Here is a 19,155-nt window from a genome sequence, read left to right on the forward strand (position 1 = left end):
AACAGTCGTATAATATGTTTTAATGCAGACAGTGGAATGACAAGAAAGAGCTCAGGTTTCCATTGCTTTCCCACAAATCTCCAAAAAGTATCATCAGAGATTCTTGTATTCATTAATAAACTGGTACTGTGTGATGAGATTGGGTGAAATATTGATGGTAATGTGAGGCAGGTCCTTTAGGGCAAACCAAAAATGTGCCTATCGGGACCTCAGCAGGTAAACATTCACAAAACTTCAAATAACTGAAGAACATATTCACTTCTTTATCAAATCGAGATATTCAAAAAACGTGGCACTCAGATTATTGTAACTTTAAAGTTTTGGAGTAGCCGTAGTTCTGACGCAGATAAATACAAAACAATTAACATAAATAATAAATTAAATCATGTGTAAAAACTAAAATTGAGACTGACTTAGCAGAAGAATTGAAATAAATGTATATGACCCTCAGCTAGGAAGACGAAAACTCTTGGCCCTTTGACTTTTTATCTCAAAAAAGTCAAAGAGCCAAGAATCTCTCACAAAATCCCTCAAGAACATGTCGATATCTGTTTCACCCCAAAATCAAAATAAGACATATTTTTCTTCCAGGAAAAACAATATTTTGTTGTATTATTGTATTATGGGAAACTAATGAGAATAACTATTATAAAGAATGGGAATAAAAAAGAAAAAAAAGAGTTTTGTATAATAATAATTACTTTCCTAATTCTTAATGATTTGAAAAAATGAATTCATATTCTATAAATAGGTTTCTTGTGCAAAATCTCTTGATTTTGGGGTGAAATGTGACGTGATTTCACAAGCTTTACCCCTATTTTAATAACCATGTTCAGCAGTCAGGCTATAAGGATTTGGTGCAATTGTAAATCTCAGAAGACTATTTCAGGACTTTTTGATATGTTTGGGTCCTGACTGAGGAGGTATATGCTGTATTTTTCCATTTGTGCTCCTCAAGACGGTTTTCAGAGGCAAGGCAAGAAAGGCAATGAAGGCCTTAATGTTAGATTAAGGGAGATTTCAGTTCACCCCTAAGGCCATTGGAAGACATGGGTATATATAATCAAACGCAGCAATGTGCATAAAAACTAGTAGATAGGTGTATTAAGTACAGTGCATTCAGAGCATTGACATGAGGAGAACAGATAGCAATAAATGGTTAAGGAATGTAACAAGTCTGTCAGGCATTTAAAATGGGCATTGCATGGGAGCTGAGTGCATAAAATGAACATTTTGATACATTTATGACACCAGGTCAGTGCATTTAAGACATTCTCAGAGTCATTATGTGTTGACCGCAGTGATGCCCTGAAGGTTTGGTGAGAGCGATGGGCTGTGGTACTGAAAATCCATTTATAATGTACCCTTCCATCCCATTTTCAGCGCACCCTCCCCAGCTCCGCTCTCTGTTAGTGGGCATGTATGTCAAGGCCTTGTCCTATGAGGGGTTCAGCGGGGTGGCTGTGGGGTGGTGGATGGAGCAGCATGGCAGTGTGGGGGCCGGGGTAGGGGTGCAAGGATGGGCCGGCGTGTGAGTATCCCGGCTGGGGCAGTAGGGCCCCGGGGTAATCTGTGGGCAGGGACGGTATTCCCTGAAGTCCTGACAACGGAGAAAGAGAGAGAGTGAACAAAAGCCAATATTGACAGATAACAGGTATTTCACCCCACTCCAGAGCAATGTTTTGGTGGTGTAGTTAGGGTGATGTTTCCTCATGAATGCTGTTCTCACCTGCTGTCCTAAGACCTAAATGAGACTGTACATCTAACCCATATCCTCCTAGAGCTGCCCCCTCCGGACTGTACGGAGTACTCTGGCCTGAGGAAACATACACACACACACAAACACAGATATGTGTTATTCAGTGCAAAGAGCCATGAATATTCATTTACCATGCAATAAGAATGTAAAACAAGCCATTGATAAACAAATACACAAATCCAGAATAACATTATTTCACCTGAGCGATTTGATTGGTCAATCATTGGCTGGACTATTCTGCGTCTGGCATTTATAAACCTAAGGGGAGCCAGCAAGAGCAAACACAAGATTAGGACAAAAGGAAAAAAGTTCTTTTGTTAAATGCATTACTTAAGACATGCAGTTTAACTTTAGCATTTAATGTCAATAAAATGTGAATAATTGTATTATACTATTACTGTATAACTCATTTTACAGTACAAAAATGTAAATACAAAACACACACACACACACACACACACACACAGTTCATTATTTTAAATAGGTGAATATGACAGCAGATAATGAGAGATGTTGATAACTGGTAAAAAAGAGTGATTACTAACCAGTTATTGACCTGCAGTATAGTGAGACCAGTGTCTTGGGAGAGCTGTTTCTTCTGTTCTTCAGACGGGTACGGATGCTGAGACAGGACAAAAACGTAACACATGATCAAATAAGTTAAATAAGTTATACAGAGTGCTGGGGGTTACCTATTTACTTATTCCTATTAACTTTTTTGAAAAAAGTAGCAAATAAATTAAAGCATTGATTTTTGAATTTGCACCATTTTTAGAATGACTTTTTCAAGAAAATATATTTGAAAAGTAAGTTTCTCTCAACCCTTTTAAAAATGTACCATAGTAACCATATTTTTTGTCAAAATAACAGCTTCTACATTTATGCTGTTGTTTTTCCCATGGAACACAAAAGAAAAATATTCAAGTTTATTTTTAACTGTAAATGAGTTGGTTTTCTCTCTCACCGACAGGTGCTGGAAGAGCCAAGCTCTCATAATGTTTGTTGCAACTTTGGGAAAGATTCCTCTTTTCTTGTTTCGTCTGTCTCTGTCCATTTCATCTTCTTCTCCTGTGCTGGGAGATGCTACACTTCCATCCAACCCATCACCTGACACAGAACAACACACAAGCATAATGAAATATCTTGTTGGATTAAATATTAAAAAATGCAAAACGATATGTTTTTATTTCCAAGATGATAACAAGATACCAGTCGTTGAATTAAACATGAAACAATGTAGCTTTTATCACTGCATTTAGTTTACACAATTCCCATAAGATTTTTATAAAAAAAGTATGCAGCATAAATGTTACACTTCACTAAAGCACTTCATTTAGAACATAGCCATTGTGTGTAAAATGATAAGTACCAGCATCACTGCAGTTCTCTGCGCTGTGTGAGGTGAGGCCACAGGAGGCACTGGGGGTGCCTGAGGGGGTCGACACAAAGTCATCCGGGTCTCGCAACCAAGATTGATTCTAGATTAGGAAAGACAGACACAGTCAGACACACACACACACGCACACACACACCCACCCAGGAAAAGGGAACAACTAGCTACCCGATAACTATCAGATGTCTACTGACTTGTTCTGACAGATTGGTGCAAGAACCAGTGAAATCTTCCATGTCAGATTTGGATCCGCCCTCTCGGTCCTCCAGCACCAAATCAGTGGGCATCTTGCCTTTTAGACAGGTGATGTACCGATGGCAGAAATTATCACAGAGGTCATGAACCTATGAGAGACAAGTAAAGATGTCAGGCTGTCAAAGATATCACTGACATTTAAAAAGCTAAAAATTCATAGCATGTTCATTGTGCTCTTTGGTATAAAATAAAAGCTGAGAGTACTGCAAGAATAGCCGTCTATCGCTAAAAATGGACCCTGGTACACCTGGTTTTAAAACATGTGAGCGTGCTGTTTTGTGTCACTGCAAGCAAACCTCCAGTGCCTCATTTTGACATTCCATGTTTAAATATAAGGAGGCATGAATGAGATTTTATGAAGGATATCAGTTTAAAAATGGAACAAAAATAATAAAAAAGATGAATAAAATTCAAAAAGAATAAATGAGGTAAGTAAATTATAACAGAAAATTCACACTTTACATAAAAAATGTAGGACATGTACCTGGATAATATAAGGGTAAGCTTTAAAACATACCTTTTCTAGCTCTAATAGATGAAACCGTAGAACCTGAATGGCCTGGATCATCTGTGCAAAGAGATCAGAATGGTTAAGAATGGTTACACCCTCTGCAAAATTACACAAATACATTTATTTAAAAGAAAGCTTGCTTATATCTTACCAGATTATCCAGTTCTGGATTTGATGAAAAGATAGGTTTCTCTGATCGAATCTAAAATAATTAATAGAAAAACCATTATGTACTGAATCTGATGCTTGATGTTTCTGCAATCTGTAGTAAAGCAAAAAAAAAAAAAAAAAAAAAAAAAAAAAAAAAAACCTACAAGACATAAGCCTGTTGTTTCTGATATTTTAAACTAAAAGTTGAAGATCCCAGTCTATTGTTCTCTCTGTACAAAAAGCATATAAACTGTCAGACTTTTTCAGGAGTTTTTAAACTTTCAAATAAGGCTTTGTCATGACAGAATTCAAAGTTTCTCTTGACAAACTTTACTTTTCTGGTTCAAATGTACAGTTACATGAATTTATTTGAACTTTCATTTAATGCTTCTTTCTTAAATTCAAGTTTGAATTATAAGTCTGCATCTTGTTCGTTACTCACTTGTTTGGCAAAGACTGCGATATCATCATTGAACGATTCAGAGGAGCAGACATCACTGTAATTGGTCATGCCAGGGAGGTGGGCAGAGTTTGACATGGAGGTGGAGTCTCGTGGTGAGCAGGTGGCAAGTTCACACTTTTCAAATACAAGAGCCAGGAGCGGAAACAGAGGATGACTGCAAATAAACACATATACGCTCCAAGTAAGAAAACACTGCAGGGTAAGAAAATGCTACAACAGCTAATGCTGCCTAAGAATGATTGTTTATATGGAATAAAAAATGAATGCCACCAAAATGTCATTACTACTCTGGATTTTCTTGAAAGGTGAAGTGTGTAATTGTTTTGGATTTATATCTAAGGTAAATGTGGATTTGTAGTTGATTTTCCTTCAAAAATGCAAATAAAATGACTCTGAAGTGTATTCTAAACATTGCTATGTTTGTTTGAGTAGCCCAAAACAGCAGCACTGGGTCGACCAATGAAGTGGGTATAACTGTTGAGTATAACTTGAGTATAACTGTTTATCTGTCCAGTGAGAATGTTCAGAAAACCTGAAAACGGACATTATTTTCTGCAATTCCATTTGGTGCATCTAGTGGTGCAAACATTACACACTCCACCTTTCTGACTTTGCCTATTTTTTAATTGTGAAAGAAGAGTTTTGTTTTTTCCTAAAAATATATCTTTATGTGAGAAAGTCAAACATATAATTGATTCCATAATTCTGATCTCTTACAGGAATTGAAGTCAGTATACATTAACACATGCAGTGCTCATTCATGTTTCGTGGGAGGTAACAGATGGTTTAAGTAACCAGACACTCACCCATAGATTTGGTCCCGGTGGTGTTTCAGGGAGTCAGGCACAGTGTGGCCATAGTGAGGTGGAGGAAGTGACCTCATGGCATCCCTGTAGTCTCCCACAGGCATGGCGTCAGAGCCTGGGTAATGCACCAAGTCCTCATACTAGATAAGGAGAGATGTGATAAGACAAATTTAAAAGATAAGACAATGCCTGATTCAGCCTTATGTTAGTGAGAGGCATTGTTGCATCTTGCATTATTGACAAACTATTTTCCTGTTTGACTCTGTAAAGCTCGTTTGACACAATCAGTATTGTATAAAGCACTATATAAATAAAGGTGACTTGACTTGACCAGATGTGCTGTGTTTGGGGGGAATTTATTATGATGTATAAGTATATCCAGGATTGACAGTACATCTGAATATGTGCGTTAGCGAGGGGCTGTTTGAAGTCTCTGCTAATTGTATCTCCTCCTTAATAAACACTGGTTGCGGGGAGGCTTTGATGTGCGATTTTTCAGAGCTCCAAGCAACATTCACCCAGGGACATAAACTCCAAAGAAAAACTTTCCAGCTGATTTATAATTAACAGCCTTACATACAAATACATAAAGTCATCCAGCCTTCATTTATACTAATTAGGTAGGTTTACAGTCAGCTTTCTGATTAATGCTGTAGTCAGATAAATGATCAGAAAAAAAACAAAGAAGAAAAAGACTCACAAAATTCTTTCGGAATTATCAATAAATTTAGTCTAAGCCATTTCCAATGACTGCTCACCTATTATTGAGAAGGAAGTTTTATTATTCATTACTAATAGCATTACTTAATGTAAGCCACCTCTGGGAAGTACATTTTACCAAAAAATAAATAAATATAAACACGGGCCTCAGGATAATCAGGATTTTCTGTAGCATATTAACTCCATATTTAAAATTATTATTAGGTCTTCTATAAAGATGGACAATGTAAGAATTTAAAAATATTCCAAACACATAAAGACACAGAACATCCAAAGACTTGCATGTGATAAATTATGTCAGTACTTAAGCACTTTATAATAACTTTAAGTAAAACATTATAATAATAACTGAAGTTATTAACAGTCATCGTATAATCCTTAACAGATAAATAGCTCAAATACATATATGAAAATTTGTGAACCAGTTTGATGATTTTTCTTTCTATTGATGGAAATATAATCAAACGTTGATGAACATATTTTGATTGATAATTACATAATGATTAGTAGTGTAAATGAATTATTATAGACAAACTACAACCAATTAAAAGCAGTAAAGTTTCAAGCAGACTAAATGTAATTAAATATAAACAGAATATATGAAATTATGTATGTCGCAGCGTTGCTTTTTCTAAATAAATGAGTGAATGTGTACTTCGCAACCTTAAAGACGCAAACATTATTTAGAAGGTCATAGAAAATATACATAAACCCACCTACTTTGTGGGACTTACCAATATAAATTTTTAGTGATGGCATTTTTTACTTTGAAACTAATTTTGCTTTTACTGGAAATAAAAACACCAATCAGTGTCATTGAATATCACCAATCAGGATCATTTCACACAAAGAGAAATACTGCCGTACAGATAAAAGAGCTTATATTTGAGTTTGAAAAGACTGATTTCAAATTAACAGAATCATATCTACCGTTTCTAAGTAGACGGAAAGCAACAAGAATTTCCATTAGACCGCTCACTGTAGCACAACAGTTGATACTTACCGACTTCATCTGCCTTACAAGGGCCTGTATGCTATTTTCCTACACTACTCCATCTGAGGTTTGCCTTTTAATGCTTTTGAATAAGATTTGTAATTTATTTGAATATGGATGAAACTGAACAGCTGAGCACCTTTGTTAACTCTCTGACTGTCTTTCAAATAAATGTAGGCCTAGATGAAAATATATAAATTAAACTTTAATGATAGCCTACTTTTTTTCTATTTGAATGCACGAACATTAATTAAGCATTAAGTAATGGAATAATGTTCATTACTGACTAGGAGGTTGAAAGGGAAGTTATTATAGCCTAGTGTCAGCCAAAAATCTAACAATTACAAAATAAGATTTTATTTAAATTTTTTATTAATTTTATTTATTTATTAGTTTATTTTTTTGTATTGTAGACTACATACTGCTTGTACATCTCAATATTTATATTTAGAAATTTATTTTTAATATCCACATGATAGCATCCTTTGCAGCAAAGTAGCAGGAAAATGGACCTGGGAAATAAAGGGAAAAACAGGACCTACCCTCTTCTCCATGCGATACGGAAGCCGAGCTCACACACTCACTGACGGATGACAACACACACCAGAGCGGCAGATAAGACACACTCTCTACAAGAACTGAAGCATAAAAAAAACATTGAATCAAAAAAACTAAGCATGCATTGTAACACAAACATGTACTTATAGCATATTCAAATTCTGGTCCAAAAGCATTTGGGGCATCATACAATAAATGCAAGCACATGAGAGTAGTGGATAAGATTGGTTTTCTCTTTAAAAGTATCCATCAAAATAACAGCCTAAGTGCTTTAGAGTGAATGAGAAATCCCTAGAATAATATTACGAGTATACACATACTAAATTAATAACAAATTATTATATCCATGTAAATTATGGTTATGGAAATTGGGTTATATAATGGGTATACTAGGATACGATGAGAAAGCGTAAAGATACCCCACCTTAATAAGACTGTAGCAGTAGAAGCATGGACCGGGCCGAGTATCCAGCATTAGCGGCGCGTTTGATATATCGCGTCCTTTCCGCTCTATCGATGTCCATGAAGCGAAGCGTTGGGCTCAAATGCGTCTCTCCACAATGAGCGATGAAGCTTTAAACCAGAAAGAGAGAGAGAGAGATGGAGACTGGGAGTTGTTTAGGGGGTCAAAACACAACGGGGTCTCTCACCCCCACCTCCTTATCACAGACGCTCGCGCATTACAAACACACACACACACACACACGCAGAGCCTTTCATTTTATCTGAAGGACGCTCTCTCTCTCTCTCTCTCTCTCTCTCTCTCTCTCACACACACACACACACAACACCCACACACACACACAGAGAGAGACCGTTCTTACCGAGTTTCATCATCGTTATTACGGTGTAAAATCATTGTTGTCTGATTATCGGTATGCTATAATGTGCAATCTGGAGCAGATCTGTTTTGAAGCATGCACTGAGTTGCACTGGTAAATTACACACCTGAGTTATTCTCCACTGCATACGGGTCAAATCATATGCTACACAATACCACAAAACAACAACAACAAATAATAAAATAAAATAAAATTAGGTATTTCTAGACTTATACCGCATTTTTAATTGGATAGGATTCAAAAATATAGCAAAACAAATGACATCTGTAAACACATGTTGGACCTTTTCTCAGAACTAACTGAATGTGATTTTATAGTGGGTCTATGAAGACCGTTACCATTAAGTTTTCCAGGTTAACAGGCATGTTCCACTAACATGATTAACAGTGTCAAAATACTAAATTTGTTTGTCTTGATTGTAAATAGTGGATGAATACAGGGAACTACATGTAAGAAATTAGTATAATACATGATCAGCACCCTCCTGAGGGAACAGTAAAAGTTGTCTGTTAAAATATTAAAGGATTCACATGAAATAAATAAATGAAAACTGAGGTTGAAAAATAAAAATTTAATTTATAGGTTATAATTTGATTTGCATTTAATATGCATTATATTCATTATTTTATATCTCTCTTTTGTAAGCCTATATATAAAAACGCTTAAAATGAAACAAAATAAACTGTTACAATTCACAAAGTGGTTTGATATAAAAAAAAAACCACAATGTTTGCACTTGTAAAACTGTTACAACCAACCCGACCCAACTGTTACAATTCCTGCACTGTGGGATAGGATGTAACAACTGCACTCTTTGCACTTGAGAGTAATTTAAAAGTTGAAGACAACCTTACATTGTAGTATACATGTAGGAAAATAGCAAGATAGATGGGGAGGTTAAAACGTAAAAAGTTTTTTTTTTTTTTTTTTTTACATTTACAGACTAGAGTCAAAAAGTGTTACTGAAATTCCAGGTATCTTCTGTATATCTGTAGAGTTTAACACCTATAAAATATTTTGAAAGGCAAGCTTGTGCTATCTTCCTTTGTTTGACATGTCATCTGCAGTAATGGAATTCTTGTTTGTTTCTTAAGTGTCAAAATAATTTCAGGGACAACTTTATGCTGCAGAAAGTAGAAGAGAAATAAATAAGAAAAAATGCAATCAAGTATCAATCGGCTGATATCACTAACTGCCAATTGGCAGTTTAACTTACAATAATAAATAACAACCACATTACCATGTAATTGCTTCAATTGCAGGGCAAATTACAGCAATATGTTTGTGTTATTTATGACTGTCGTATCTTTGAACCATAATAGGGGAGACTGGGCCTGTTATATGGAAAAAATGAACTTTACTTCCAGCATCCACACTTAATAAAAGAATATTAAGACAAATTGTAAATTACATAATGAAGAACGGTTGTAACTGAAAAGTTGACTGAACTGTTTTTCAAGACAATTTTGTTGTTGTTGTTGTTTTAGATTGGGCCAAGTTGTCACGTGTGTTTTGTCCAATTTTTCAATTCTTAGTTTTTTTTTTTTTTTTTTTTTGATGCTTAAAATTGAAAAGCCATTAAATAGCCTATAAAACATTTTCAATACAGTGTGTGTGTGATACGTGAAATGAAACCAATGGGCTTTAAATATGTAGCTACCAAGCAGCATAACAATCAGTTACAGCAACCTGTAACAGGAAAACAGATCCACGGCGGCGTCTTGTGTTGTAAATCACCCTTAAATAACATAATAATTATTACACACGTCCCCCGAACTCTTCTCCCGCTGAGCGAGCCCTCAACATGCGGTCAAGACTTCAATCACCGCGGCTCTCTCCAGCGCGCAGCGGCCGGACCGACGAGCTCGGTGGGCGGTGATCGGCGATCGGCGTGACATAAGCGAGGCAGAGGATCAGGCGATCCTCGGCCTTTCAACACAATGGGAGGGCACTGGCCAACAGAGATGATCATAGCTAAATAAAAGCATTAACAGCGGAACAACAGTGATTGTAAAGACGCTCAATGGAGCAACGCTCTTTGAATGCGGCCTTTAATCGGGTATTTCCACATGTAATGCGTTGTCATTTCATACACAGACAAAATGCTCTGTAACTAATGCAACATCTTCTATATTACACCTTTTTAAATAACTTCATATTTGGCAGATATTGTCAAATGTCTAATTAAATCCTGTTTGAAATTCAAACATTGTAGGATTATACACGCGCAAACATTATATCGCCTACTGTAAATACAGTAGCTACATATAATATGATCGGTTGACATGGTAGGACAGGGTGTTTCACATTAATTGTGTGTTTTTTTTGTAGGAGTGAAATTGAGGGCAGGTTGTGTTCAGAGAATAAGCTCATTAGTGTTCTGGTGTTAGGCAGCTTAGTGTGATTTTTTTGTTTAATGTGGCTGTTTGTCACTTCCTCTCAAACTGTGGATGTTTGTTCAGTGGCATTTGTCACAGTATCTGTTCTAGGTGTCTGTGAGTTTGCGTGCCATATGAGAGGCATTCGATCGTGTCAAGACATTAGGAGCCAAAAAAGGTGGCACAGAGAAGTGACAGTACTATTTCAGATACAACAAAACTCTCTCTTTCTCATTTTTGCACTGTAATAATGTTTAATATTTTTCCAGAGCTTATTGATCTTATGGCCTGTCCTACATTTACAGTTTATGATGCTAAGGAACTGACTTCACAAACTCACACAATCTCTTAGGCCTGACCTTTGATATCTGGATCTATATCTGCTGTTGTGAGCATTGTGTATCCCTGAGGGAGTCATTCTTTGGTGTCTGTTCACCCCAAATCCTCAGGTCAGGATCTCGCTGTCAACTTTTGGTGCCTTTTTATGCTTCTTATATAGCCCTTATGGCACTGCTCATGTTACACAGCATGCACTTCAAAAGTTTTATTTCAGTAAAGCAATAATTTGTCCTGTAAAATGTCGTATAAACATTTTGCAAAGTCAGACTAGCAGACCTAGATAATGAGATTGTAGCATCTAGCATGTGTACATATTAATGAAATTACTATTGGCCTTGGCATTTGTGCATCCTCCAAAATACAGAGGTGATGTGTGACATGTCCTTCAGATATTATATTTTGCAGATATTAATTTATGCATTGTGTCATGTACAGAAATGAATACTGTAGCCCGCCTACACAAACATACAAACAAAAAAGATGACTTTAAATGTAAACTTACTGACTGCATCCCTAGGTTGAATCACTTATGCTGTAGCATTCTCTTTTTAAGAAACTGGCTTTAATAGGATGACACACAACAAGTGTTAGTAGATGTTAAAATAACTTACATTTAATAATGATTGTATTACCATGGTGTTTTTGATGTGGCATTATCCAGTGAGTTAATTCAGGCAGATATAGCTCTTTAAAGTGCCCCTATTATGCCATTTTTATGTTTCCTAACATTTTTTTGTGAGTCTCCTACAATAGCATTATATGCATGAAAGGTCAAAAACGCTTAAGTTTTCTCAAAATATGCATTTAATATCACCTTATTTGGGGGAAGTCGTGGCCTAGTGGTTAGAGAGTTTGACTCCTAACCCTGAGGTTGTGAGTTCGAGTCTCGGGCCAGCAATACCACGACTGAGGTGCTCTTGAGCAAGGCACCGAACCCCCAACTGCTCCCCGGGCGCCGCAGCATAAATGGCTGCCCACTCTGGGTGTGTGTTCACAGTGTGTGTGTTCACTGCTGTGTGTGTGCACTTTGGATGGGTTAAATGCAGAGCACAAATTCTGAGTATGGGTCACCATACTTGGCTGTTCAGACTCTCTAAACCCTCCTTTCCATGAGCCTGCTGTGCTCTGATTGGTCTACTAGTGTTGCCAAGTCTGCGGTTTTCCTGTGGAATTGGACTACTTTAACAGTGTTGCCAAGTCTGCGGTTTTCCTGCGGAATTGGGCTACTTTAACACTTTTTGCTGTGGGTTGTTTTTCATGTCTGCGGGTTTAAGCGATCCCAATAACGTGATCTTTAGCCACTAAATGCAAATTTTACCAGGGGAACCCCACCTAAAATGTGTATTTTACTCCACCAGAATGCGACTTTTACTGAGGGATCCCCCTCGAAATGTGATTGGGCTAGTATTGAGTAGCAGTTGGGTGGGTTTTGTTGTGAAAACCTGGCAACCCTGGTTCTGTATTTTGAACACTCTATAGAAAATATAAACATATATTATTTATCATACTTACAGGTTGAGATTCAGTGGAGCATCTGGTCCAAATAAACAGGATACTGATCCATCTTTCAACAGCAATCGTTTTGTGAGTCCCACGGTGAACTCCCCGAGATTAGAGAAGCAGTTGTCAGTAGAATCAATGACGTGTTTGTGGGCAGGGTCAAGTTATTCGCAGCAAGTGTGTTACCCCGTGACGTGTAGCCATCAACGGAAGTGGGATTCGAATTAATAACGGCTGTACAGAGTGGATTTGGGAGACAATTTTATTTATCGTGCACATTCAGCTTTACAACTTTGCAGATCATTTACATTCACATACAGCTACATTACACACTGCATGAAAGGCAATATTGGAAATGGCATAAAAGGGGCACTTTAAGGTAATAATTGCAGCTTACTACTTTTTACAATGAACAACACAAGCAAACTACCCTAGCATCCACCCAGAAACTGCATAGCAGCACACTCAGAACTCAGCATATGGATAGCAATTAACGGCGACCCATTTTTCACAGTTTTCCTAGTTTTTAAATCGAGATTAGAAGATTTGTTTAGTTGTGTAGTCTGTTCAACGGTCAATATTTTCACTTTTCTTTCTTCTTCTGCTATATTTGTGTAGTTCTTGTTTGTTATTTCACCAAATTTAGAAGCAAAGAAGCCATGGCAGACTTTTCTTTCTTTTTCTAGAAGTCTGTCTTTCTCTTCACCTCAACTCCCTCAATCCCCGCCCCCACCCTTCACTCCAATGGTCTTCTTACAGATGGAGATTAACTCCGAGCCCGAGCACCATCCGTTTCCCTGACTGTTTGTTATTAAAGAGATGGATGGTGGCTTGCAGTGCCAGCCCGACACAACCGCAATTACAGCAGGGCCCATGATAGATAGAGGGAGAGAGGGAGGAGATGGAGAGAAGGAGATAGAGAGAGAGGCATCTATCACGCCCCTTAATCTAACTGTCACTCCGGGGGGAGAGGCAGGAGAACAGAGTGTGGGGAATGAGTAAAAGAGAGAAATAAAGAGGAAAGATTTTGGTCTGGCTTATCTTGCAAATAGTTCTGCTTTGCTTTGTATTCTATTTAATTGCAGAAAACTTAAAATACTTTTAATCACAATCTTAATGTTATGCATTCACATTACAGAAACAATTATATGTAGGAAGCTGAAGGATCATTTTAGATATTGTGATATTTTGAAAGAGTCAATAAATGCAAATAATGAAACACAACTAAGATCAACTTTTAAAATGGAGAAAATGCTTTCCATATACATGCACACATTCTAAATACATATATACTTTCCATACACTCATTTATGTATTTGAACTGCATATAAAGGGTAAAATCTGAAATCTGTTTCATTAATGTATGACTGACAAATATGCATTACATTAATTTTATTAGTTTGTATGTGTCAAAAATGTCTAATCCAAATGGATGGAATGCAGATGTAATTCAAATACATAAATGTAAATATTTGTAAGTGTATTTTGTTGTTGATATCAGAGATTGTGCATTCAAACAAATTACATTTTGCACGTATTCATCTGTCCCCTAAAGAATCTTGCAAAGTTTTTGTAAATGCCAACATGAAAATTACTGCCTGTCAAGAGCAATATAAAAATGAAGATTCATATTTATAAACCAAAATTCATCTTTAAAAATAATTTTAAAAAAAATCTATAAAAAGGTTTAAAACTTTGTTGTGATGTAAATATAGGGATGTAAATGCTGATTTATGATTATCAGCCTAAAGTATGGGCTGCTTTGCAAGTAGTGTCCTCAAAGTGTCTCAAACATAACTCTTTCCATCAGACAGAATGAAATCTCAGTCACACTTCCACATATTCAAACTTAATGCATTACATTCAGCTCTTTTAGCATGAAGTGAAATGGAATAATTCACAAGTTTGCCACTTTTGTTTACACACATAAATTAAATATGACATAATAACAATGAAGACACCAAAGAGGGTCAAGTTGGATATGGAAAAACTAAAGCTCAGCATGTCTTAGCACAGGTGCTAAACGCATGGCATTATTTCAATGGATATATAGTCTTGATATAGTTGAACAACTTTTTTCAGACTTCATGATATGCCCTCAAACAACCAGCTAAATACACACAACAACAGTAAACCCAGAGCAACATTTAACATATAAACATAAGTTTGGTGTAATGCAATACTTTTCTTTTCTTTTCTTTTCTTTTCTTTTCTTTTCTTTTCTTTTCTTTTCCAGTGTTACAAAAATGTTATGAAAAATCCAAGGTTCTCCCATTTCCTGCTCTCCCTCTCATCAGTCCAGAGGAGTGAAGGATGGGGTGGAGGGATTAATACTCTTCCGCTGGCCACCGAGATGATGGATGGACAGATGTGGAGAAGGACAGAGGGAGGTAAGAGAGAAGGCCAAGGGAGGAACGCTAAGCCAAGTGCTCGATAAATCTAATGGAAGGCATGCTTTGCATCAGGCACTGACAGACTGTTGCAGAGGTGTTATGATAAATGACTGGTTTACTGCTTGCTGATTGGACTGAGTTTCATGTTTTTGCTGTATGTAAAGGGAGAGGAGCTCTCAAACTTTCGTCTTTGCACATAGTGTTTTACAGTGTGAGTTTATGAGTATTCACTGATTTTCTGAAAAACCTGCTGACCTGAGAACAGTTGTTATTTGAGGACGGGTTTGAAATTGGGCTGAAATGTTTGAAGTTGCCAGCCAAAAAAAAAAAAAAAAAAGGGTTAAGAATTTTTCTAAATCGCTATTCTGATATCAGCATTTTTTGACTGTGACATTACTGACAATATCAGCTAATTTGATGCTGCAATCAAATGGGCCACATGCAACTATCTAACTCTTAATGCTGTATAACCTTGAAACTTAAACTTTAGGATTTGTCAAGCCAACATTATTTCCAGCTGACTTTGCGATAACATCCTACCAAACTGTTTCATGATAAAGTAAGGCGTAATTCAAATCTGTTCCCACTGTAATAGGACACAAGCAGATCTCTTCTTGACACGGGACGTGTCTGCACCACATATTTGTATAATGTAGCATGGCATTCCTGTTTACACAAGTGTGTGTACTTTTGTTTCAGACTGCACGTGTGTTTTCAATCAGCATCTGTAGTCATCTGTAAGTGTCGTTGTGCTGTGACCTGGCTAAGATCAGATAAAGTATGGCTTCAGCTCACCCCTCCTCCTGCCGCCCTGCTCTATTTGTTATGGAGTAGCTGTCGGCCACTGTGATTGGTTGTTGTGGTAGACAGATAGCCGATAGGCCCTGATTAATAGTTGTGGCTCTGGCACTTGCTCATTGATCAAGGGAACAGGCTGAAGAGAGAGAGAGAGAGTTTTCTACAACAGACCCTTAGCTTCTGCTTATCTGCTTGCAGTGATGAGATAAAGCCTGTGTGCAGGCTGTTTTTATAAAATGTAATTCATAGTGATATATATTAGCATTTGTTTTGCTAACAAGTCTATGCATAATGTGTGTGATGCATACCTGACATATAGTTCTGTATATGTACAAAGTTAGTCACAGTAAAGAACAATTTATAATGGCCTGTATAACACACTGAAGTCATGCAAACAAAAAATATGTTAACATTATTTTTTGGAAACATGAGATGCAGCAACAGAGATATTTTTTTTATTATTTATAATTATTTATTTATAATATCTTTATTTTTAATCGTCCGTGGATAACAATAAAAGACAAAACAATGTCTGTAAAACATTAAAAAAAATATTGTTTAAATGCCTTTAAAAAAGATAAAACAAGCAAAAAAAAATATTAATAAAATATAGAAAGAATTAATTGCAACGTAAAGTTTTTTTTTCCTTATTATTATCATTAATATTTACAATATCATTATTGGATTTAATGACAAATTGAAAAAAGTAAAAGACAAAACATGATACTGTCAACTCTAAGCAACATATTTTATTATTTAATATTTTTAACAATACCTTTATTGTTTTTTAATCATCGATGGAAATATAAAAGCAAAAAAAAAAAATTGTAAATTGTAAAAACAAATTGTAAAACAATGTGTTTAAATGGCTGTAAAATAGCTAAAACTAAATTAATTTAAAAAATGCAAACACAAAACAATTGTAATCATAAAAATACATATGTGAACTAAAATAATAAAAAAGAAAGAAAGAAAGAAAGAAAGAAAGAAAGAAAGAAAGAAAGAAAGAGAAAGATGGACAATTTGGAAATAGCTTTTATATTGGAAATAGCAGGAAGTGTATGTGGGTGTTATGAATATGTAATTTACTGACAAATGTATATGGGTAATTGACAAATAACATGTATGATTTTTAAGATTTTAAATTCAACATAATTATAGAAATATGCTTGTATTTAGATAAATTTATTTAGATATTTATTTTTATTTATTAGGGTTATAAGGTTTATAAATTACAAGTACGATATATTAGATAACTGGTTGTCATTTAATGAAACTATTTTCTCTTTCTCTCTCTCTCTCTCTCTTTTTCTCTCTCTCTCTCTGTGTGTGTGTGTGTGTGTGTGTGTGTGTGTGTGTGTGTGTGTGTGTGTGTGTGTGTGTGTGTTTCACTTCAATAGCCTTGTGGTAACTCACCCTTTCTTGTATATGGGCAGTTGACATGACATGTAACAGCATTGTCCTGGAGTCTCACAAATACATTTTTAGTTAACATAAATTCATATTATAGATAATAATTATAAATTATTTAGACAAATGTTGTTTAAAAAAAGTTTTAGATGAAGCAGAGCATGTCACACTGCAGGACCCTACTCTGTCATAACAAAAAAAATAACTAATGACAGTACACACAACTGAAAAGTTAATAATTATTCTGTCATATATATGTAAGAGAAAGGGGGAAAGATAACCAAATGGAGTGAATGGTGTGTGTGTGTGTGTGTGTGTGTGTGTGTGTGTGTGTGTGTGTGTGTGTGTGTGTGTGTGTGTGTGTGTGTGAAGGAAGGTTGCTGAATGAGCTCTCTCGGAGGGTGGGTCAGTAGTAGGAGGTCGTGACCTGGTCGACCCTGGGGGGAGCGGAGATCATCAATCAGCGAGAGGCAGGACCAAACACCAGGAGCTGAACACACCCTCTGTCCCCTAAACCACCCCTTGCACACACACACACTGCCGCCAAGCAGATGGCCTTACACACACACCCATACATTCATAGATTGAGTATGATTGATTTTCGTTTCTGCTGTTGTGCAGACAGCACTTCACATGCCTCTATTTGTAAATTATTTGCATAGAAACAATTGATTACTCCTGTAATTTACAGATCATGCAATTGGAATACGTGAGAATACCAGTATAATCTTTTGATCTAAACATCATGCATCTCAACATATTTTTCTTGATCCTGAAACTGCATTAAATTTGTTAAAATATACAGTACAGAAGGTTTTGGAAGACTTGTCTTTTATATTAATTGGATCTGCAATTACATTTAAAGCAACTGCACTAAATTATTACTAATGCAATTTTATTTTTAAAAATGTATTTATTCATTATTATGACTATTCTAAGAGGTACTGACAGATCAACCCTCATCTCATTTTTCTGGCTAGTAGAGATTCTTAATAGGAGTGGGAATACATAATACCAATAGCACCTCCTTTTGAGTAAAACAAGCTGGTTGCTTTTTATAGACATCAAGGATGGAAATTGCTTATTGTACGTTTTGTTTTTTTCCGAGGTGAAATTTCAAAAGTTAAAATTTTAGCAACACTGACATTTTAGCAAGGCCTAATTCAAGAGCATTTGCATTTCCACCCCCTGGAATACACAACCAGTAATGTTTACCCCTTCAAGGTGTGAAATTTACCACATCTGTATTTTACCAAGAGCACAAACACTCATAAATTATTCATTACACATATATTTTATTTGTAAAGGTCTTAGACCACTTATAGTACTGAAATCATGTTAGCGTACATATTTTCAGTCACAAGTACTATTTCAGACATTTTTAAACAAACTCCACCAGTCTTTTGTCTCCTAAAGAAGGTTCAGAAACTGAATATAAAAGAGATTTCAAGCACTCACATATCTATTTTTGCAAATTAAAGGACAAAAGGAAACGCACTTCGCATGCTCTGGTCATGTGATTATCAAAAAGACATGCTGATCAAATCTTATGGTGCCAATGCTGCACTTTTGAGCCACATTGCCACACGTCTTCCAATCTCCTATGGGGATAAGAACATCAAAATCGTGAGAGAGAAAAAAATGCACTTCAGCTCCTGTATTTTTTAAATAAAATTAAACTAATATTATCAATTATTCTATGTAATCAATTTTTGTTTAAACATTTAGATTTTTACCTTCCTGGATTTGTGCAATGCAGGTTTATCCACTGATTTATCTGAGTTCATTTTCATACAGTGGGCAGTGCCATCTGTAAGAATGACTCTGTCATTGTCCACCAAAGTGACATTCCAGACCACGCTTAGCTCCATCCATGGGCCTATGCT

The 19,155-nt window shown here is 36.0% G+C and overlaps 1 protein-coding gene across 2 annotated transcripts; it reads right to left on the reverse strand.

Annotated features, from left to right (window-relative positions):
• LOC109054171 (homeobox protein meis3-like) lies at positions 1-8,298 on the reverse strand. 2 transcript variants are annotated; one of them, XM_019071466.2, is made up of 13 exons: positions 8,034-8,297; positions 7,594-7,689; positions 5,338-5,477; positions 4,511-4,685; positions 4,070-4,120; positions 3,925-3,975; positions 3,347-3,496; positions 3,129-3,237; positions 2,724-2,866; positions 2,305-2,381; positions 1,959-2,017; positions 1,730-1,816; positions 1-1,600 (listed from the first exon to the last, which is right to left on the reverse strand). In XM_019071466.2, exons 2-13 carry the CDS (start codon positions 7,603-7,605, stop codon positions 1,410-1,412), a joined length of 1,245 nt encoding a protein of 414 aa, XP_018927011.1. In that variant the 5' UTR covers positions 7,606-7,689; positions 8,034-8,297; the 3' UTR covers positions 1-1,409. The 2 variants fall into 2 exon arrangements, with proteins under 2 accessions (XP_018927011.1, XP_018927010.1); XM_019071465.2 differs by lacking the exon at positions 7,594-7,689 and having other exon boundaries at positions 8,034-8,298.
• Positions 8,299-19,155: the final 10,857 nt, after the last annotated feature.

The sequence above is a fragment of the Cyprinus carpio genome, chromosome A15 (assembly GCF_018340385.1).
Source record: "Cyprinus carpio isolate SPL01 chromosome A15, ASM1834038v1, whole genome shotgun sequence".
Lineage (NCBI taxonomy): Eukaryota > Metazoa > Chordata > Actinopteri > Cypriniformes > Cyprinidae > Cyprinus > Cyprinus carpio.